Consider the following 23,070-nt stretch of genomic DNA (forward strand, 5'->3'; position numbering starts at 1 on the left):
CCGAATATGTACTTTCAAAAGATGAAGATTTATCAGATAATGAACCGTCTCTAAAAAAAACACAGCAAATTTTAGTATCACTAGATCATCGGCTTCCAGTTTTAATACATCACAAATTAATCCTTCTGGATGTAATGATGAACATATCTATGTAGGGATATGGTTCGAAATAATATTCGCGTTTTTTTTTTAAGTGCGTGTTACGCAGATATATTTTAGACTCGATACAGAGAACGGGCTTTTTCCCGTTTTCTACCGTGATCGACTGACTACTCAAGTGTTCCTAAACTCTCTCTTCCACAGCCTTCTTGTCAGGTGGCGCCCCTTCGCCGTCCTGTTGATCGATATCGACGTATGTTGACTCTTCCGTCCCACAGTTCGGCTCTCTTGAGCCTTCATCCGCCTCGGATGATACCACGTAGCTTACGTCATTGCTGCATCTCTTCATGTATTCGGCGCATGTCTTCTGTCCCTCATTGGATCCTTCTTTCTTCACATTATATGTATCATGAGGTTTGACCTTGACCACGCGATAAGGGCCCAAGTAATGTGGCTTCAACTTAAAACCTGGTCCAAACTGAGTCCGCTTTACGGCTACTAAATCACCAAGATGATAGCTTTGCGGCGCCTTCCGTCTTAAGTCGTAGGATCTTTTATTTTCTTCTTGGACCTTCCTGATTTGTTTTTTAGCAGCACACCTTAATTGATCTCGGTTATCTTTGAATATTTGTATCAGCTCTTGTTCAATGGCTTCCTTCACCTTGAGGTCTTCACTGATTCGCATCTTGGTCCCGAATAGCAGCTCAAAAGGAATGATATTTATGCTTCGCTGATACGTAGAGTTTAACATCTGCTGCAAGTTTGACACGTATTTATACCATTTCGTAAGATCTTCGATAGTCATTTTAGTTAAAACGGGTAATAATCGTGCGGTTGAGACGGGTAATAATCGTTCCGCTTGGCCGTTCGCACGAGGCAGGCCAGTAGTAATCTTCGCGTGGTGAATGTTTTCTGTACAATATTCTTCGAACTCACTTGAGGTGAACACAGTCCCTCGGTGTGAAATAATCCCAGTTCGGGTTCCCAAATATGCCTTTCTTCTGCAGCTCCAGCTTTTGTACGACTTTTTTGGTGGCAGTGGTCTTCGTGGAATATAGCCACACGAACTTTGAGAAGGCGTCAATCACCGTCAAGGTATATTCATAATTCTTATTCGTGGATTCGAGTGGTCTTAGATGGTCTACATAATAAGTGTGTAGAGATACGTCCTCTTTGGCCAACGGATGTAAGAAGCCTTCCTGTTTCCCAGATTTCTTGTTAATTAGAATATACTTCAGGCAATTGTTGATGCATCTTTCAACTTTACTCCGCAGGTTGGGAATGTAAACTTGCTTCACGTTCTCTTCGGTCCGTTTCGCTACGAAGTGTCCCCTTTCATGAGCATTTCTTATGACTTCTTCTTGCATAAGTCGGAACTACTAATAATTCGCAACCATCTACGTACTTATATACTATTCAACTGCGTATTTTATAGTCTTCATTTGATGCTTTCTCTAATGATTCCTTAATAGCTCATATGTTTGCGTCGTCATTCTGAGCCCTTTTGATCCTTGGCGTAGCATCATTAACATCGATGCTCATCACTGGGTAGCGGCTAAGCGCATCGACGTGCTTTATCCTAGATTCCGAGCGATGCTCAATTACGTATGAGAAGTCTTCTAAAAGCAACGCCCATCTTGCAATTCGAGGAGTCAGGTCTTTTTTGCGCATTGTTTGTTGAAAAGCGGAGCAGTCGATGACAATCTTGACGTCTCTTCCGAATACATAGACGCGGAACTTTTTTAGGGCCTCTATTACTGCCAGTACTTCGAGCTCGTAACTGGAGTACTTCCTTTCTGCATCGGTCTTTCAGCTCATAAAATATACGGAGTGCAGCTGGTTGTCTGCTGCAGACCTTTGAAGTAGGACTGCTCCATAACCATCTTGACTGGCGTCCGTACAAATCTCCGTTTCGTAATGTTGATTATAGATGTGGTTCTTGAGACAGGCACGTCTTCAATCTTTTGAATGCGTCTTTTTCCTCTGCTCCAAACTGGAAAACCGCCTTTTTCTTCAGAAGATCGCTTAAGGGTTTGGCAATTCTTGAATAACCCGGGATAAACTTTCTGAAATATCCGATAAGCCCTAGGTAACTTTGCACTTGTCTCAATGTCCTTAGTTCAGGGAATCTCATTACTGCTTTTGTCTTATCCGGGGAAGAATATAGTTTCCTATCTTTTATTATGTGGCCAATGAACTCGACTCGCTTCTTTAATAATTGGCATTTTTTTTTATTAACTTCCAAACCACAATCCTGCGCTCGCTCCAACACCATCTTAAGTCTGAGTACCGCTTCGTCTTCATTAGCTGCTGGTATTATTAAGTCATCAATATATGGTGGCGCTATCCCTTTTATCGTCATATCTTTGAAAATGTCGTTTACAAATCGCTGGAACACGGCAGGTGAATTACATAGTCCAAATAGTACTCTCAGAAATTGATACTGCCCGTTGTGCGTTACGAAGGAAGTGTATTTCCGGCTGACTTCGTCGACAGGTACGTAGAAAAATCCATTTTTAAGATCCAGCGTGCTATAGACTTGCACATCTTGCAACCTGTCCAGAACATTCTCCATAAGTGAGAGAGGGTATCGGTCTTTAACCGTTATTCTATTCATTGCTTGGTAATCTACACATACTCTTGACGTTCCATCCTTCTTCTTCACGACCACAACTTGACTGGCGTATTCGGATGAACACAGTTCGACTATTCTCTCCTTAATCCATTGTTCAACTTGATCTTCCCTACTTTTCTTTGCAGGAAGGGCAAACGCTTGAGTCGTGCGAAAATCTTCTAGTTTTCAGTAATTATAATCGTCATTCGTATATCCGAATCTTTTATCTTCTTTGGTTTAAACCTCTCCAGGATATTCTCCACTTCTTTTCTTCTTTCTTTGCTCACGTTTCCTATTTCCGGAGTGTCAACTGCGAAGACGTAGTTTGGCGAGAGAATACTCTCCTTCAATACTTCTTTTTTGATGGAGTTACCATCTTGATTCATCTTTACTTCCGCTTGCGATAGTAATTCATTTCCTATCACAACCTCCATTCTCATGACATCGTTGGTTACTACGTAAATCGTCACGTAAGCCGGATTCGGTCAGCGCCGGATCCGATCTTCTCGTAAGCGTCCTTGTTAATTATGTTAAACTGGCTGCCTGTATCTATCAGAACATTTAGCTTTCTGCTTTGAATTTCAATAGTTTTATACATATTTTTAGGTGCACTCACACTACTCACTGATTCAGTTCTCTTTGATTCCTCCTTTTTCTTCTTAAGTCTTTCCTTCTTACATTCGGAAGCCTTATGCCCAAATTCGTTACATCTGAAACATTTAGCGCCTTAACTTTTGGAAAGCCCATTGACTTATGGCCCATCGCGCCACAATTATAGCATCGAATATCTTCTTTTGCCTTAGTCTGTTTAGCTGTGCTTGTAATGGCAGGTTTATTAGTATTAGAAGTCGTCATCCTTATTCTCTCATAAATCTTCAGTTTGTCTTTAAACTGCCTCATATTTTTCGCACCGTACAAAACGCTTTTGCTCACTGATTTATCTTCTAAGCCTTCAATAACATAGTAGAACAATGCCTCGTTTTCTATTTGGTCTCTCGCTGCTATTTTTTTCATAGAGATAAAGTGTGCTTGCACTGATTCGTTCTTTTTAATTCTTCTCTTGCTTAGCAGTTGATAAAGCTCGGCACTAAGTAAAGTGTCACTGAATTCACTTTTAAGAGCCTTTTTGAGCTTTTTCCACGTTGTTATACCTCTTTCTCCTTGGATGAATAATTTCGCTAAACCCCTTAGCAATTTCTTAGCGAATATTAACTTAGATATCTGACCAGCCACATAGTTCGGCGGACTCTTCAATGTCTTCAATCTATCATTCTACTGGATATCTTTCATCTCCGTCGAAATGTCTAATGGAATCTTCCACATCTCGAAATGTCATCGAGAACTTATGACATGGCCTTGCTTGTAATCGTGTATTACGCTCGTCCTCTTCTTCGTCTTCATTGCTTTCGTTGTCCTTGTCATCTTCGTCGTCTTTGGCGTGGTTATAAAGTTCGTCGTGTATGTCGTCTTTAACTTTGTCTTCCTCGTCTTCGCTTACGTCGTCTTGCTCGTCTTCTTCTTTATCGGCTTTGTCCACGTCGTTAAGTGCATTTAAGTCTATCTGTGGCGGCACGCCACAGCGCAACGCGCACGCGCGCACGCAGCGTCCGCGGCCGGGTCAGCGGCCCCAGCGACCGCGAGTAGTGCGCGCGGCCGCCACTAGGCGAAAGCGCAGTGCCTCAAACTCGGAAGCAAATTCACAACATCTGGTTTACATAAGAAGACCACCCACAACGGAGGATCAAGCTAAGCTTCCGTCAGAGTATAGTGGTCAAGTTGAGCTCGAGAGGGCCTATACTAAGCTATTACTTTTTGATAAGTAGTACCTACGGGCCCCGGCGTTCTGACTTTCGGCACGGGTGAGCTCTGGTACCTCAAGAAACTCCTCCGGGAGACAAGACCGGCAACCTGCCCCACTGTCGCCAACTCGGCCACCGCGGTCCACGGACCAATCCTGTGCGGCCGGAGATCAACAAACCCGGGAAGCCTGTAAGGTCCGAGAGTTCAACGGCAAGGGAACTTGCCATCCCGTGGCGGCTGATCAAAATTGCATTCTCCCCGAAGAAGCCGAGGGAACCACGTCTCAAACCTAGAGGTCCTCCTCGCCATCCTCCGGTCACTAGGGCTACGCAGACCATTGGACGTGGAACGGTCACGCAAGCGACGCAGGCCGCAACACCTGTCCTGCAGTTACCATTGGCCGTTCAACACAGACCCGGAACGTGCCTCGAATCCTGACCGACATAACCACAAGGGGCACGCAGGCCACTCCTGAGGACATCACCGCCGCTTCGCCGACGTCGACGGAAGCTGCCGAGACACCACGTGCACTCCCATGTACGCCCGGAAAGCACATTCCTCGCGCTCTACTGGAGAAGAAGCGGGCAGTCTTCCGAGAGCTGGGTAGTGACAGCGACTAGGGGAAGTCCTAACCACCTCCGGGCACCTTCGGGTGCCGCCTAATTCTTCCACAATCAATACGAACCCTCTTCCGAGGCTGAGATTGACGAAGAAGTCCTAACCACTTACAAGCACCTTCGAGCGGCGCCTAATCCTTCTACAACCAGAACGAACCAGCTTCCGGCTACCTCAAGATCCTATCGATTACACACTGACGCAATTACAGTTGTACATACAAAGAGATCAAATATATCCAACACGTATTGTTATTGTTAAAGGGGGCCTTCTGATGAATCAAGTCCTAACCACAACTCCCCCATACTATCAAATAACCGCATATTCGATGACTTAATTTCTTCTTCATTCCACTGTAATCAATCGCTAAGATGTTGCATACAGAGACTAGATCTTCCCATCCAAGTTACGCTTCCATGAATGTTATTTTAGCCTTGTACTCGTCCGATCCGATTGCAAACGGAAAGCCTTTAAACTCGCGGAGTCTTTTCCTATTGCTTCTATCTTCTTCTACCCTCTTGTTCGTACACGACCTTGTGCAGGGCATTAACGGTTTTCGCAGATCCTGTTTTGAGGTTATTTGCCACGGCTTTAATCTGTTCCAACCTTTCCATTTTCATAATGTTACCTCACCTCTTGCAGATACGTGATTTCTTCGAAAATTCTTTGTCGCCGTCGTTTCCGTATAGCTTCGTATTAGCGGATTTGCAATTTTTCGTAAGATTCTTTGTCGTCGTTGTTCACGTTTAACTTCTCCTCGTTTCGTCTTTCTTCCTTTCTTGTTCCGATTGTATTTACATTCGGGTTGTATTTACATCCGGGATTGTATTTACATCCGGGTCCCGGGAGGGACCCCAAACTTTGTAGGGATGTGATTCGAAATAATATCCGTGTTTTTTTTTCAAAGTGCGTGTTATGCAAATATATTTTAGACTCGATATAGAGGGCGGGCTTTTTCCCGTTTTCTACCGTGATTGAGTGACTACTCAAGTGCTCCTAAACTCTCTCTTCCACAGCCTTCTTGTCAGGTGGCGCCCCTTCGCCGCCCTGTCGATCGATATCGACGGATGTTGACTCTTCCGTCCCACATGTATGTTGAAAAGTCGAATGTTAAATCTAAAAAAAGCTACTGTATATTTTGTATGAAATTGCAATCACAATTTGCACAGCACTTAGAAAAAGTTCATTATAATGAAGCAGAAGTAAAGAAATTTACCCTATTGCCAAAAAAACGCGGAAAGAAAGAAAATAATAGATGCAATTAAAAAAAAGGCAATTTTATACATAATACTAATGCACAGTTTAATAATGGGCACCTTATTGTGTGTAGACGTCCTAATAAAAATTGGAATAAAGACGCAAAAGATTTTATTGCATGTATAAAATGCAAAGGATATTTTACAAAAAATTCAATACGATATCATTCTCGAACATAACTAAAGCAAGATTTTAAAAAACAAAGAGGAATCATGGTTATGGGAAGAAAAATTGTTTGCAAATTAAACAAATTAGCAAATAATGATACTTTAAAAAATACAGTTTTTTCTGTATTACGAAAAGATGAGGTAGTACAAGCAATAAGATATGACGAATTAATAATCTTATATGGAAATAAATTGTGTAATAAATACTTTTTAAAAAAGGTATAAAAAAGCGCCAACTATACGCGTGCAAAAAACACCCGAAAAAATCTATTCTTGTACAAAATAATTTTAATTTGGCATTATAAATGTACGAAATTTTAATAAAATTATCTTTTCCCCAAAAAGAACAAAAAATGTATTTTTTCTATAAAAGTAATGATATGAAGAAGATGCGCCAACTATGAAAATGGATGTTCATACGAATTAAAACATCTACTTTTACAAATACTTATTTGTACAAATATTATAAATAAATATTTTAATACAAATAAATATTTTACTACAAAAACTTGGCGTCGCTAAACCGAATAATTTGCTTTAACACAAAATCGCCTTTTTACAATTTAACTTATAGACTGAAATAATAATAATTTAAAATTACAATTTTTTGCAATCGAAATCGTAATGACGTTATTACGTTGTTGTAAGCCGATTTACAACTAATATATTATTATAATTATGGCCAATAATTACTATTGTAAAACGCGTCATCTTTCAAAAAACGTTGCGAGAAGCACCTCTTTCGAAAGATACACAGGAATTCGCCGCGCTTACGGAAGTCCCAAGCAATTTCCGTAAGCTTACAACATCACGACACGGAACCGCTCGGAAGCAGTTCCATATCGCCCTATAAATAAGGTCCTACACTGCACAATTGAACCGCAAGGCTACCGCGTTCCAGTGTCGAAACGCTTAGCCTCGCGGAAGCCACCGACGCCCGGTCACTGGCCCCAAAATTGCTCTACAAAATCATCGAATATAAGCGCGACCACGCCGTGACCGGGCGGAAAGTAACAACACGCGCACGACGCAATTGATACAATTTATTATGCCCAAGCATAAGCTAAAGGGCAAAAGTACAATACACAAAAGTATAAATTAGGCAGAAGACCACAATGTCAAAACAAAGTTATCAAGTATATCACATAATCAACAACGCAAAAAAGGTGGTAACCTAGTATAGAGCTAAGGTATTAGAACTAATAGTATAAGTACTAAACCACTAGTGCGAGAATGTTACAAATAATAAAGCAAGTAAAGAGGTACAGATAAAATTAAGATAGAGACGCAATTATAGTTAAGAATGAGGTGTAGGAGGTGTAGTTATAAAACAATAAGCGAAGTATAGAGAGTTGATAATGAAAAACTTAGAAGCCAACAAATTGTAAGCAAGGTACCAAGGTGCTAGATAGTAAGGCTAGAATAACCACGATACATATTGAAGCTGAAAGTAAGAACAGACCAAAAGAGTGCTCATTAGACAAGCTCGGAGGCAAAAAGCAACCTGCGGAGAAGATCTTTAAAGGAAGCCAGAGTAGGCAAAGAGGTAATACTATCCGGAAGTGAGTGCCAGAAGTAAACAGCAGAAAGGTAAAAGAAATTCCTGTAGGTAGCAGTTCTGTAAGGAGGAATGTGGAAGGTAAGCGATGATGAAGGTAAGCGATCAGATCTCCTGACAAGAGGGTCAGGAGAAGAGAAAAATTCATTTAAATAGGTAGAGGAGCGCATATGAGGAATGCGGTAGGTCAGGCAGCCAAGAAAAAAGAGTCTTCTATTTTCCACCGAAAGCCATCCCAATCGATGTCTATGTGGAGTAATATGTTCATCTCTCCTGAGATTGAAAATGAATCTAATACAGCAATTTACTAGTCGTTGTAATCTTAAATTCAATTCATTACTTAAGCCATGATAAACTAGGCAACAATAATCGATGCCCTCCCTGAATCTAGTCGCGCGGGCCCAGGCCCGCGTTTACGAGCGATTACTAATCGAGGAGTGGCGTGCGCGCCTGAGCAGTCCAGGCTGCGCGGGCCAATGGACCGTCGGGGCTCTAGCTCCGGTGCTGGCGGATTGGCTGGACAGGGTGTCCTTCCGGATGGGACAGATGTTCACCGGACATGGTTGTTTCTGTGATTTCCTGTGCCGAATCCGGAAGAAAAGCACGCTGCTGGCACTGAGCCGCAGAGACGGGCAAAGAGGGGGACACCGCGCTCCACACGCTGGCGATATGCCCGGAATTACCGCCCGGGGAGGACTTATCCCTCGGCACGCTGGTACGGGCAATGCTGAGGGACAAGTCCACATGGGAAGCGGCCTTCTCCTTCTGCGAAACAGTCATGTCGCGGAAGGAGGAGGCTGAGAGGATCAAGAGGGGAGAGGGGGGCCCTCGCGGGTCCCCACCTTCAGACATCGGAGAGGCCGGCGCGGGGGGAACACACTCCTCCCGCCGACGTCGCGGTCGCCCGCCGGATCCGGAGGGCGGGGACTGCGACCGAGTGCTGATGCCCCCGCCCCCCGGCCTCGTCTGGGCCGCCGGCGGGTGGCGGGGGGAAAACGGGGACGCCCCCCGGATAAGGGGGGGACAAAAAAAAGGGGGTGCGTCAAGGACGCGCTCGGGTGGCTCGGAGGAGAGCAGTGAGGCGGGCCCGGAAGGACGATCAGGGTCGCACACATAAAGCGACCCTCCCTCCGGGTCCCATAAGTATCAGTTCGCTGGGGAGGTTTGGCCAAGGGCCCCTCCCCTGCTAACAGCGCGGGCCGTCGAGGGAGCGGGATAGCCCGGGGCGTCGCTAGCTCCTGCCCTTCGCCCCCTCGACGAGTGTAAAATCACGGGGGGCCGAGTCAACACCGGCCCCCCGTCCCTCTCCCCTCCGTACGTTGCGGAGAGAGGGGGGGGGAGAGTGATAATGGTGGCGGGGAAAATGAGCAGCGACTTGTCCCTCCCCTGCCCCCGACCAAGGGCCAGATCGGTCCAGGCAAAGGTCCGACCGGGGAGGCAGGATACCCCTTACCGGGAAACACCCGTCCCGCCACCCCGGAGCGACGCGCGTCGCCCAATGGCGCGCCGGCGTGGGGGGGGCCTCCCGGCAGATGCTGGATAGCGATTCCCGGGGGGCCCTCCACATCATGCAGACAAGGCCATCCGAGGTGGATTTAGTGGGTATTGCACGTGAGCGGAAAGGACTAGCTTCCCGTTCACAAACCCGTGAGTTCCACATAACCTCCGTCCGTGAGTCATCGGCGGCGGGGGTATGCGTAAATGCATTCCCACCTCGTAAAACAAAAAAAAGGCAACAGTAATCGATATGCGGTAGAATTAAAGTGTTGACAAGCTTGATTCCGAGTAAGGTAGAGAGGGAGTTCTTATTAAATTTAAGCCTATACAAAGCATGGTGAACAGACCGCGAGACATGCACAACATGCTTCCTCCAAGAGAGGTTGGAGGAAAGAATGACACCCAGATTGCGCACCTCACTCACAAGAGATAACTGAGTGTGGTTAACAGTTACAGGTGGAAGAAGAGCAGTATTAATACCTCTAGAATAACTATGACTAACAAATATAATCACCTTTGACTTAGCTAAGTTAAGCTTAAGCCCATTCACACTCGCATACTCAAAAATAGCACTAGCATCCCTGGAGCAACTCGAGACCATGCAGAATCTCTGCCGGTGAACAAGAAAGATAGATCTGCAGATCATCTGCAAAGAGCATATGGCTGGAGAAGGATAAAACATCACCAATGTCATTAATAAAGAGAGCGAACAAAAGTGGGCCCAAGACGGATCCCTGAGGGACACCCAGAAACTCCGGAAGCCATCCCAAATGATCACCCGCATCGTCAGCAACAGCCTGAGTTCGGCCAGTCAAATACCAATAAAACCAAGCAAGCACAGATTCAGAAAAACCAAGGCGTCTGAGCTTAATAAGCAATCGAAGGTGAGGGATAGTGTCAAATGGCTTACTAAAATCGAACAGAATCATGATTGTAGCAAGTCCACCATCGATCCCTAGTTTAACGTCATCATAGACACGCAGAAGAGCAGATTGAGTGTTGTAACTCGAGCGATAAGCGGATTGTCTAGGGTCCAGAAAGTTATGCTCCTCGATGTAATACGTGATCTGTTCGACAACAATCCTTTCAAGAATTTTAGAAATTTCAGGTAGGTTTGAAATCGGTCGCGTATCCGAAGAAGATAGAGGAGTGCAAATCTTGGAGAAAGGACGAATCAGGGCACGCGTCCACTCAGATGGAAACACGGAGAATTCTAAAGAGGAATTAAGTAGAGCAGTGAGCCATGATGCAATGCCAGGCCAAGCCATACGCAGGATAGGAAGAGGAATGCCATCTGAGCCCGAAGCATAGGAGTGAGATGGTCTGGAAGCAATAAGTTTATATACATTATTAAGCGAGACGGAGGAAAAAGAAAACTGAGGACGGCAAGAAGGGTAAGCAACAATAGAAATAGAAGAGGTGAAATTATCGTACGACAGTGGCAAGGCACTAGACACAGAAGCATAGTAAAAATTCAGCTCATCAGGAGAAAAAAAGTGAAGAGGAGAAACAAACATAGATTTAGTCAGTCCAAGACGAGCAAGTTCCTTCCAGAGTTTAGCCGGGTCTGTGATATTGTTTAAAGAGGTAAGAAAAAATTCACTTTTAGCCCGTTTAATGTCTGCATTGAACTGATTCCTGAAGAGTCTATATCTAGCATATCCAAGAAGGCTTTTTGAACGCTTGGCTTGTTTGTAAAGCAAATTACGATTTTTTAGTCGAATCCTGAGCTGATCTAAAAGCCACCTAACAGGGGGCCTTGCAATTACAAACGCTTTAGCAGATGCAAAAACATTTAAAGATGCCAGCATGGAACTAAACAGCAAGTGACAAGATCTGTCAACATCAACTCCGTCAGACAGAAAATCAAACTCAGTTTGAACCTGTGATATCCTAGCCAGGATGAATTCAATGAAATCAGAGCTGATGATGTCTCTATAGCGACGTCGTAAGATAGAACACTTAATATTCACCTCAGGAACAAAGGACAGAGAGAGTTCCAGGAGATCGTGGCCAGCTATGAAAGGACAGGAAGATTTGGTGAGTGATTGAATTTTATCAGCATCATCAGCGATCAGAACATACAACCATGAGTCAGAGATAGCAGTGTGATGAGTAGCCTCCGAAGGAACAATATAAAGTGATAGACTTTGAATAAGTTCACGAAGATAGTTTCTTTGAAGTGGCTTCAAAGTTATTCATTAACAAATTACAATTGAATTCACCACCAATAACAATATTGTACACCAATAAGAAGATTCTTATATAGATGAGAAAAGCTAGTTAGCTTCTGAACAAAATTATGAAGAAGGTGGCCTTTAGGTCTTCTATATACTGTAGCAAATAATAACGTATCACCATGCGGTAAGCGAATATTACAAATAAGAAATTCAGGGTCATTGAAGTCTCCATCAGCAGATGCAGCAAGAACCGTGGCCTGAGGTGATTTATGTATAAAGCAAGCAACACCGCTACCCACTCTACCGACTCGATCATTTCTAATAAGAAAATACTCATTTAAGGCAACAAGAGCGTCAGAAACACTCTCATGAAGCCAGGTTTCGGTTACAGAAATGATATGGTAAGAAATCATGCAAAGATGAAGTCTTATAAGATCTATATGACCGCGCAGCGAGTTAGCATTGAATTGAGCCACCCGGAAACAAGAGGGTGGAAAGACCGAGCCAGGGTTGCAGGGAAAGACAGCAGATGAAGAGCCAACAGAATGAGCGAGTCAGATAAGAGTATCAAGATCGGCCTTGGAAGTTATGAGAATGACCGGCTCACCATCCAAATGTAACATGAATGCGACCACCACTGACTCAAACATAGCGGTAAGAGTTTTCCTTGGCTTTGCGCTTGGTGAGCTGAAGTAACTCATAAACATCTTTAGGAAGTAGCTCGTTGACGTAAACATTACGATCAGAGTCAGTGTTGCACACCCCCTTCAGCAACAGTACTCGTCGCGCACGCTTCTTGGAGATGACCATGTCACGAACAGCCGCAGAGGCCAAGGTGACGATGAGAGAGCCAGCCGAGACAGGCGGGGGCTGAGACGGAGGCCCACGGGACGCCACTGGTTGAGGCCAACGAATCACAGTCTTGACATCCAAGATGTGAAAAGAAAGAGTGGGGATGCCAAGTATCTCAAACACCTTGCCAACAAAAGCCAGTGAGGCGATAGACAAGGCCAATGGGACACCAGAAATAATCAGCATGTTGTCCGTCCGCGAATGAGAGACAGGGCCGAAAGGCTCACGAGTCTGCCTCAAGTCACTGACTTCCCCCGCAAGGGCGACGCAACGCTGCTCCAACGAAGCAATTCGCTGACTGTTTCTCTCCACTCCACTCGCAATGTTATTTAATTGATTAAGCTTCGCATTAAGCTCATTGTTAGTTTTCCGCTGCTCCTCAACAAAAGTGGAAAACCTCGCGTCGATCCCTTTCAACTGCTCAATCAATTTCAGCAAGAGCACATTTGTCAAGGTGTCGCTCTCCGACCGCAATTCGGCCCGCGACTGCACCTGTGACTGCATCAGGGAGTTCGCGCTCGCGGAAGCAGCCATGTCAACAAGATCAGACTGCTGTGCCATACCCTCCGCAACCGGTGCCAAAGGCGAATTCAGAAACGTTAAAAGCGTTTTATAGCAAAAATCGGCGTACTTGGTGATTGCATAGGACTTAACACACCCTGGATGAAACGCTCTCTTACAATCGCATTCAACAGACGCAGTCGCAATCGACTTCCTGCACTTGGCGCACGCAGGCAACATGAGTGCATGCAGAAAAAACACGGCACGTAGCAAGAAGTAAGATAAAATGTAAAGACACTCAAAGAGAACACACGCAATAAAATAATTACTAAATACTAAAATAATCGCAGTCAAAAGTAAAGAGTAGAACCCAGAACAACACTGCAAGCACAGCCGATAACAGACGCAGTTAGCCCGTCACAGGTGTCACACTTCACGCACCACGCATGGGCACAGCAGACAGTGATAGCCAAACACAGCACGCCAGAGTTCCCAGAGGCAAACATGATGCCACGATCCGGCAGCACCAATTCGAAGGGGAACCGATCAGCACATGCGCACACAGCCAAACCGCAAGCAGCCAGACGATAACTCCGGCTCCCCAAAAAGATAGGTTAGAAAGCCAAAAACTTTGCGACCGAATTTCAGCGTAAAAGCGGCAGGCAAGAAGAAGAATAAGTATTCGTTCAAGAGAGACCGCGAAAATATATATAGTCCTGCAACAAAAGTGCCCGAAGGCAGATAACAGCAGAGATAAGCTCAGACAAAGAAGGAGCAAGAAACAGACAAACTGACACACTGTACTCACCGAGAGAGAGAGAGAGAGAGAGAGAGAGAAAGAGAGAGAGAGAGAGAGAGAGAGAGAGAGAATTTGAAGTAGTTAAAAAATAATAAGAAAAAGTAAGAAAAGTGACATAAAGTAAGTTATTTACACATGTAAGTAAATTATAATTATTGTGCTGGAAAATGTTATTCTTAAATTGAGAGAAAAAGAGTTTTGTGTAGTTTTGTATAGGCATACTACAAAAATATTATGTAGTATGCCTATACATATACGTATGTGCATATATGCATATGAACATGTATGTACATGCATGCGTGTGTATTTTATTTCTTCCTTCCTCTCTCTCTTTTTTTGTGTAAATAATTCTTTCTCCTGAATATTATATAATATAATTAATCTCAAAGCTTGGAATTAACAGTATGGCCGACAGAATATGTCTACTTGAAGGTATTAAATATATATAGTTTTTTAAAAAATATAGTTTTTAAATAACAAAGTTTTTAAAACATGATAGAATAAAGTGAAGAGTTTATTCTTTTGCAATGCATTGAAATATGTAAAAAGCATAAAATCTAAAACAATTACAACAAAATATACACTATAATGCTACTCAGCTGGCCTGCTGATGACGTGGTCATAGGCTGCAATATGGGTAATATGCAAGGTAATGAAAATGCAAATTAAAAAATAATGCATTACTTATTAATTTTTTAATAAGTAATTATTTCTTTACTCATTAATTATTAAAACAGTAATCCGAAATGGAAAAAATCGCTTTAATTATTTCAAAAGTAATGCGTAATGAAAAAAATCGTTTTATTTATTGCAAAAGTAATGCATAATGAAAAAAATCGCAGTAATTATTTTAAAAGTAATGCGTAATAAAAAAAATCGCATTAATTATTTCAAAAGTAATGCGTAATAAAAAAATTGCATTAATTATTTCAAAAGTAATGCATAATTAAGAATCTTTGTATTGGTTATTGAAAAAATATTCTTTAATAAAACCGTAATGCATTACAAAAAATAATGCATTATTTAGAACCCTGTTCGTTACCAAAAAAGAGTAACCGTAACGGTAATGGCATTACAAGTAACGCATTACTTCCCAACCCTGATAATATTACATTAGTATTTATCTCTTAGGATGGTCCATTTCTAACATTTAAATCATATGAATTGAAATATGAGTCTGAATAATTAAAACTTGTAATTTAATTTATAATATGTGTGATAAAAGTAAAAATAAACAACATATATATTTTTAGAATAAAATAAAATCTATAAAAGTAGTATACTATATGTATAACCATATAACGGGTAAAAACACTTCCGTATAGATCGGAATTCTTTTTAAAATTATGTATACTTATGTATTTTAGCTCGTTGATTACGAATATGATGGTGAAAATTGGCACAAATTTGATTTTCATAGCAGAAACCATGAGAAAAGTCATTCAAATCTTTTTTTTTCATTTATTTCCGTAAATAATGAGAATTTCAAAAAATACTTTAAATGGTAGTTGTAAATCTCATCGAAATACACATTTCATCGTCACTTCCAAATAAAAGGGCGTTAACTCAAAAGCCGTTTTAAAAACGCGTTAATTTGGAAGCCAATAGAAAAAAGCGTTAACTCAGAAGCTGATTGAAAAGGACGTTAATTCGGAAGCCGATTGAAAAATGCGTTAACTCGAAAGCCGATTGAAAAGGGCGTTAACTTGGAAACCAGTTAAAAAAAGCTTTAATTCGATTGCTAAAACTTTTTGCTTCAATTTAAGTTGTCACTGCCAAAATAGTTTTGGTGCTTGATTTAAAATATAAACATACTGAAATGAAAAATTAGTATGCACATAGATTCATATAGATAGAGATATCTCACGCCTTCTTTAATCTGAGTATATTTTTCTAAATGTTAGATTACCTAAATATAGCGTTAATTTTATAACCTATATGACTCGCGAGTTAAACGTTCAGTTGCACGTAGCAGGTCGCTGAAAAGATAATTCTTATGTATAATACTACTAAATTGATATTACTAAATTGTAACAAGTACAAACTGTACTATGTTACAAGAATATATTTAGTTTTGGCAGACGCAATGTCTAATATTTTTATAGTTCAATGCATTGGAATATATATATGTTTCTTTACTTAAGAATTTTTCCTTTATAGTTATTTTTATGAAAATAGAAAATGAGAATTTATCGAAATAAAAATTTTTTAAACAATGTTTATATTGTTTAAAAAATACTTTTATTTATTACATTATTTATTACATTATTTATTGCGTTCTTTAAATCAATTGATAAATTAGTATCTTTTCTTAGAAATTTTTTAGTAATAGTTTTATTAAACTAATTAACTTAGGTAATTAATTTTAAGTAATAATACTTATCATCCATTGTGATATACTAATTTAAAAATTAAATTAGTTCCAATACTATCACTTTGTACTTTTCAAGTGAGCAGACTAAAATGCGTAGGTAACTTTAATATACTCGTATCATAACTGCGCCCAAAAATCGTACAGACTTCAATTGTTTTTCAATTTGTAGAAAAAAAGTTCATATTTTACAATAATTCTTATAAAGTTTATAAAAAAAATTTATTGCATCCCGTGAAGCGCGTCAAAGTATGAACATACACAAACAAAACACGTTCTTACTTTTAAAGAGATGCCAAAAAAGAAAAAGAAGAGAATCAAAATCTGGCAAATGGTCTTTAAAATAGAGACTTCAAACTTTAAAATAAAAACAAAATTTTCTAATACGATAAGTTTTCGCGAAGTTATGATTATTTGAAGTTGAATGAAATTTTGGTATAAATTTTGTTGCTCCATATATATATATATATATATATATATATATATATATATGTATGTATACACATATACATTTAAATTGTAACTTATTTATAAACGATCTTATAATTTAATTATATATTAAGATCACTTAGGACGGAATTCATAGACCGATCTCAAATTCAAGAATCGTCTTAAGTCTAGCCACGAGCAGACTTAAGACTTACTTAACCAATAAAATAACAGTATTTACGTCTCAAGATCGTACTTAAGATGGATCTTGAATAAGATCGGTCTATGAATTCCGTCCTTACTTATAAATGAGAAAAAAAAGTCATTTACCAGCTGTCACATATAATGATAACATCTCACAAAGAAATGGAAATAAAGGCATTTATTTTTCAGTACTTTTAACCCACTGATAATACACATTACATTATTCATCATGTTATTAATTTAACCTGTCAACGTCGTCACAATTTGACAGATGTTAAAATTTAATCGCAATGATAGTTTCTGTCGCAGTGTAGAATAAATTAAGCAAGACAACTAATCAGCATCGCAATAAATTGTCAACAATGAAATTGGTAACATCTCCTTTTTGAAAGTGGATTATATAATGTAAATAAAGTAAAAAGTTACATTTAATCAATGAATACATTCTATGAACAATGAATAAAGATTACTTATCAAAATACTCAACAAGTTACTTATCAAATGTGACTATTCTTTCTCTGGTCTTATCATTAAAGTTGTGGAAAAATTGTAACATTATTATTAAATACTATTATTTAAAAAATAACAATATTTTTCCACTATTTCCTATCCTTAACCTTAACATCGTGAACAAACATATTTCATTCAAATATTTCTAATAAAAAGACTAAAATTTATCGTTAATTTTAATTCTTCAGTGAAACAAATACCTTCGAAATGCTTTCGTTGACTCGGTTTATATCCATAAACACCATTTTCACTGTGATACAATTTACCATTGGCACGATAAAGCAGCCATTTCAATCTAAAACACTGGTTGCCTTTTTTCAGCATAAATTGATCAATTACATACATTTTCTTGATAAAATGTTCTCACAATAACTGTTGAACTGCAAGCGCAAAGCAAGAATAAGGTCTTATATTAGGAATGTTCTACTGATAACATCAGTCTTCCCTCTCCCGTGAATGCTTTCTTATGTTATATACTATGTTATATACTGTGTATATTTTCAACTTGCGTTATATAGATATTGCTTATCTATTTATGTTCTTTATCTGTTTCATTACTCTTAAGTTATCTTTCTAAAAAACACATAGGGTTCATTGCTGTTTATCAATCTCGCTATTATTTCGTCCTATCGATAAAGGAAAATATTGAAATTTAAACAAAATTACCTTCTTTAAAAAGGTGCCAAATGCTCTCCAATGAAAAAGCTGTTATTGCACAAAAAAACTTCACGTAATAATAATTTCAATTCTCCTTCAAAAAATAATGTTATTACAAAATTACGTTATTTAACAGAAATAATATTTTCCAAGAAAATGTCTGAAATATTTAAATTACCAATTAGAAATAAATTTTTTTCAAAATATAGCTCTGTTGTATAATTATTTTTAAAAAATAAAATTCAAATAATATGTATCTTTATATTTTCATTTAATTTCTGTTCCAGCCAGAATGATATATTTTAATCGTATATAAAATTTTATCACAAATAATTGAAGAGATGAGAGTAAAAAACATAGTAAAAAAAAGATATTTTAAAAATTTTAATGTAAAAATACTTGGCGCTAATAAATCAAATATGAAAAACTATGAAAACAATTTATAAGTAATAAATTTAATCTGAATGTCATTATTTTATATTTGGGGTGTTTACGTTTAGCAATCGGATTTACAATCGGATTAATCGCAGTCGTATCAACCGACGAAAAAAAATTTTCCTAGACTAATCGGATTTGTAAACCGTGTCTATGGAGTGATCGAATTAGCTCAATAACAAGGAATTGTAGCAAAAAAATTAGTCATATTGAAAAATTTTAAGAAGAAATAGAAAAATAGGTATGTATATATTTACTTTTTGTTATTCTCGTAATAATTAACTTTCATTATTCTTTAAATATATATTGAGTAATAGATGCATTAATGTTTTGCTGATAAAAGAAACAAATAGATTATAACCTCACTCCGTTTAAAATATCTTTAACATATTAGTTTATTGAAATAATATTTTTTGTAGAAGTAATTGCAAATGGGTACAAACGAGGAAGAAATGTTATCGTAAAACAAAGTTTTTATTTTAGTTCTAGTTAATTATTCCAGGTAACACGAGTAGAAAGATATGTACAATTGTATGCGAATAATATTTGACAATTCTTTATGAATAGTTAATTAAATGAAGACGCTATCTATTTTTCACTACATTTGTGTTCTATAAAATTATTTTAATTTTTGCATGATGAATTTATTAACAAATGTCTGCCAAAAGCAATCCTAGTAGAATGCATGTTTTTAGTAGGCAGAGTAACATAATTTTCTGTTGTTGATTACAACTTGCTAGCATTGCAAAACTTAGGGAGAGTAGTTGTAGCTTCTCCAACCTTTCTCCAATTGTATCCGCTTTAATTACTTTTCCTAAGTTTCCCAATGCTAACAAGTCGTAATCAACAATAGAAGATTATATGTTACTCTAGATGCCCGTCAAAAACATTCCTACATAGATCCTACTAAGATGCATGTAAAATGCTTTTGGCAGACATTTGTTGATGAATTCATCGTACAAGAATTAAAATAATTTTGTAAAACACAAATATAGCAAAAAATAGACAGCGTCTTCATTTAATTCACTATACATAAAGAATTTCAAATATTATTCGCATACAGTTGTATCTTTCTACTCGTGCTACCTGGGTATATTAATAAATTTTGCTTTAAAATATGTTCCATGTCTTTGAAATAAAAAAAATGTATACCAAAAATGTATAGCAAAAATATTTTGAACATTATACAAAAAGGATATTAATGTAAACTGTTTTACTAAAAATTTCTTATTTTTTTCATAGAAAACTGTAAATACCAATGGACCAATCAAATGACAATACTGTTGATAGAAGAAATAAGACAACATATATCATTACTACAAAAGAAAAATATGCAAAAAAAATATGGAAGAAATAGCGAGTAACTAAAAAAGAAAAGAAATTACAACGTAACTGACGAACAATGTTCTGTTAAATGGAAGAACTTGAAACAGAAATATAAATCGGTATGTGATGCTAATAATGAGACTGGCAATGCCAAAGTATCTTGGGAATACTTTGATTTAATAGACGAGTTTATGAATACTACACCCGAAGTAACACCTCTATCACTTGCTTCAAACACAAGTGGATTTAAATTAAACAAAGAAAATGTATGTATAAGAAAAAACAGTGAATTTAACACTGAAAATACAGCATCCAACATTGCTTCTATCAGTTCTACGTCTTCTACTTTTGCTTCTACTTCTCATGGTACACGCAATATCAGAAAACGTGCAAGACAAGAAAATAAATTAGCATATTATGAACAACTTTATACACAAAGAGAAAGACATCATAAGGATAACATAGAAATCCAAAATAGATTTTTAACGTTACTTAAAGAAATTTACAAAAATGATTAACAGTAAAATAAGAGACAGTGAGTGTTTCCCATTTAGAGACACAAGTCGATAAAAGCATCATAGAATGTAGAACAAAGATAGAATAATGTACTATTGATTTATGTCTCTAAATGTAAAGCACCAAGTATTACTAATAATAAAGCTTGTTAAATTGTTAATTTTTACATATATGTATATGTATATCGTACAACGATATACGATTTGAAGAAACAGTATTATTTATTTTATAAACTTTTATTTCTCAGTTTACCTATGTGACACAAAAGTTTACATATGTTTGTTTGTTTGTTTACATATGTTTGTAATGAATACAAAATTTTTTATTTTAGTTGATTTAATATGATTTTGATTATTTTTATTTTATTATTACATTTAAAGTAAAAGACTTAAATGTTAATTTAAGAAAAATGTGATAAATGTAATAAATACAAAAATTTTTATATACTTCAAATATGTACGTTTACATTCTTGTTACGTCCGGCTAAATCATTCGCGCCGTCCGTTACGATCATACGGAGCATCGCGCCGAAAATCGTGTTGCCTGGTAGCTAGGCGCCGCCGGGCCCAGGGTATCACGCGCCGTAAGCATGCGGTCCACACGGATGGCACGCATGCTTAATCTAAAACACTAATTACAGGCAAATTATCGAAGAAAGCGTAAAATCTCCAAAGGGAAGCGATCCCCCTTTTTTTGCAGATTCATTCTGAGGCGCCTCAGCCCCAGACTGTTAGTATAAACCGCGTAAGTTAATTAACCAAATTAATTCAATAATGATTCATTAGAAAGGGGACAGGGCTCTACTGTTGCGTGTGGCTGTGCACCCGCAATCGTGGGAAAGTGTTCAGCGCGGGACAGCAGTGCCCGAGCGTCCTTAATTAACAATAAATGACTTCAACGGACTTCGGGCGCGAGGAGGAGCACGCGGAACCTCCGTGGTCGCGAAGTGTCGTATCCCGAAGTCCATGGTGAAAAACGAGAATTAGGAATTCGGTCAATTAAAAAAAGCGGGCGATAGTCCCGCGCCGCGCAAGTGGAGAATATGAGCGCGGGAACGGAATCCCATCTGACGAAAGTAAAATCAAATACAAAAATTGACTAATTGCAGAAATAATTGACAGGCGTCGGGTAATTTACGACCCGTCGCTCATAGCTCTTCATCCCCGATTACCCTCACTTTGAGGTATATAAGGAGAGATTTTCGGGCGAAACCCGGATTTGCCTTCTCGATTCTGCCAAGAGTACGTAGTGAGTCGCAGATAGAAATTTATTTTTCGGACTTAGCCGTTTGAGTGTAAAATAAAATTGTGAATTTCAGTCTTAGATTATTTCCGCGAGATCATACTCCGGACTTAGTCGTTTGAGTGTAAAATAAAATTGTGAATTTCGGAGTTCGATTATTTCCGCGATATCATACTCAGTTGTGTGAATCGAGGCGTCAACTTCCGCACCTAACCATTTCTTACGTTTCTCTTTTTTTTTATACATATATAGATCCGATTGTGAGCGACCATAAATAAGTGTAAAGGTGCTAAAGTTCAACGCCATTTCTTTTTTTTATATAAAGTGAGTGATTGCTTCCAATTCTGAGCGAATTTTTTTTTTTGTTTCTTTCCCTTTTTCGCCTAGTGAAGAGTTATACGGAGGAGAGGGAGGGTTCGTCTGCGCATCGGGAGAACTCGCGATGTATTACATATAAAATTAATATATTAATTGTGCAATAATATCTCTTTTTTCATCACCTTGTAAAAAAACATCATTTTCGTTTTCCATTGGTTCTAAAACGTTTTCAAATTGTTCATCTTCGTTATCGATACAAATATTGTGTAAAATACAACATGCTAATACAAGTAAAGGTATAATTTGGTATTGTACATATATACATATCTTAATTTTCTAAATCGACCTTTCAATAGCCCAAACGCTCTTTCTATCGTAATACGAGTTGATGATAGTTTTGTGTTATAATTGCGTTGTACGTTATTCAAATGACCATTGTCACAATATGGAATGAGCAGATATTGTAATAGCGGGTACGCAGAGTCACCTAACAAATGTGTACCTTGTGGAAAATATCTTTCAACATCATCGTCAATCATTTCTTTAATGTCACTTAAGCGCCACACTCGTGCATCATGGACACTGCCACATATTCCCGCAAAAACATCAATGAATTTCATTTTATAATCACAAATACCTTGCAGTATTATGGAATGAAATCCTTTTCTGTTAACGTAACTATTTGGGTGTTCAATAGGAGCACTGATGGGAATGTGACAGCCGTCTATAACGCCTACTACACCTGGAAAATTGCTAATAGCAGCAAATTGCTCTTGTATATGTAACAACTCGTAATGCTGTGGCCATTTTATGTAGTTTCCAGCGTGTTCTTGCAGTACGTAAGCCACATTAAATACACACTTCCATATAGTATCTTTGCATAGGCCAAATCGATCTGCAACGGATCTGAAATAACAATGTTGCATTAATTCAATATGTGTTAAACATGATTGTAAGCATCTATTATTTTTACTATACACAGAGAAATAACAAAAAAATGCTTCGTACCCAGTAAATACTATATATTTCTTAAATATTTCATTCATATTATATGAATAGCGAAATATAAATGGAATATTTAAGGAATATCTAGCGTTTATTGAGTATATACTTAGTTTTTATA

The 23,070-nt window shown here is 38.6% G+C and overlaps 1 protein-coding gene and 1 pseudogene across 2 annotated transcripts in view; both read right to left on the reverse strand.

The window, feature by feature from the left end:
• The window catches only part of LOC105837687 (probable 2-oxoglutarate dehydrogenase E1 component DHKTD1, mitochondrial), a 349,118-nt gene extending 331,114 nt beyond the window's left edge, over positions 1 to 18,004 (reverse strand). The window contains exon 1 of one of the 2 annotated variants that reach the window (XM_012682663.3): positions 17,654 to 18,004. In XM_012682663.3, the coding sequence (XP_012538117.1) occupies positions 17,654 to 17,798 (145 nt within the window). In that variant the 5' untranslated portion in view covers positions 17,799 to 18,004. The remainder of the gene's footprint in view (positions 1 to 17,653) is intronic. The other variant, XM_012682662.3, reaches the window with a different exon arrangement.
• Positions 18,005 to 20,797: 2,793 nt separating this feature from the next.
• LOC118645712 lies at positions 20,798 to 23,067 on the reverse strand (annotated as a pseudogene).
• Positions 23,068 to 23,070: the final 3 nt, after the last annotated feature.

The sequence above is a fragment of the Monomorium pharaonis genome, chromosome 5 (assembly GCF_013373865.1).
Source record: "Monomorium pharaonis isolate MP-MQ-018 chromosome 5, ASM1337386v2, whole genome shotgun sequence".
NCBI lineage: Eukaryota > Metazoa > Arthropoda > Insecta > Hymenoptera > Formicidae > Monomorium > Monomorium pharaonis.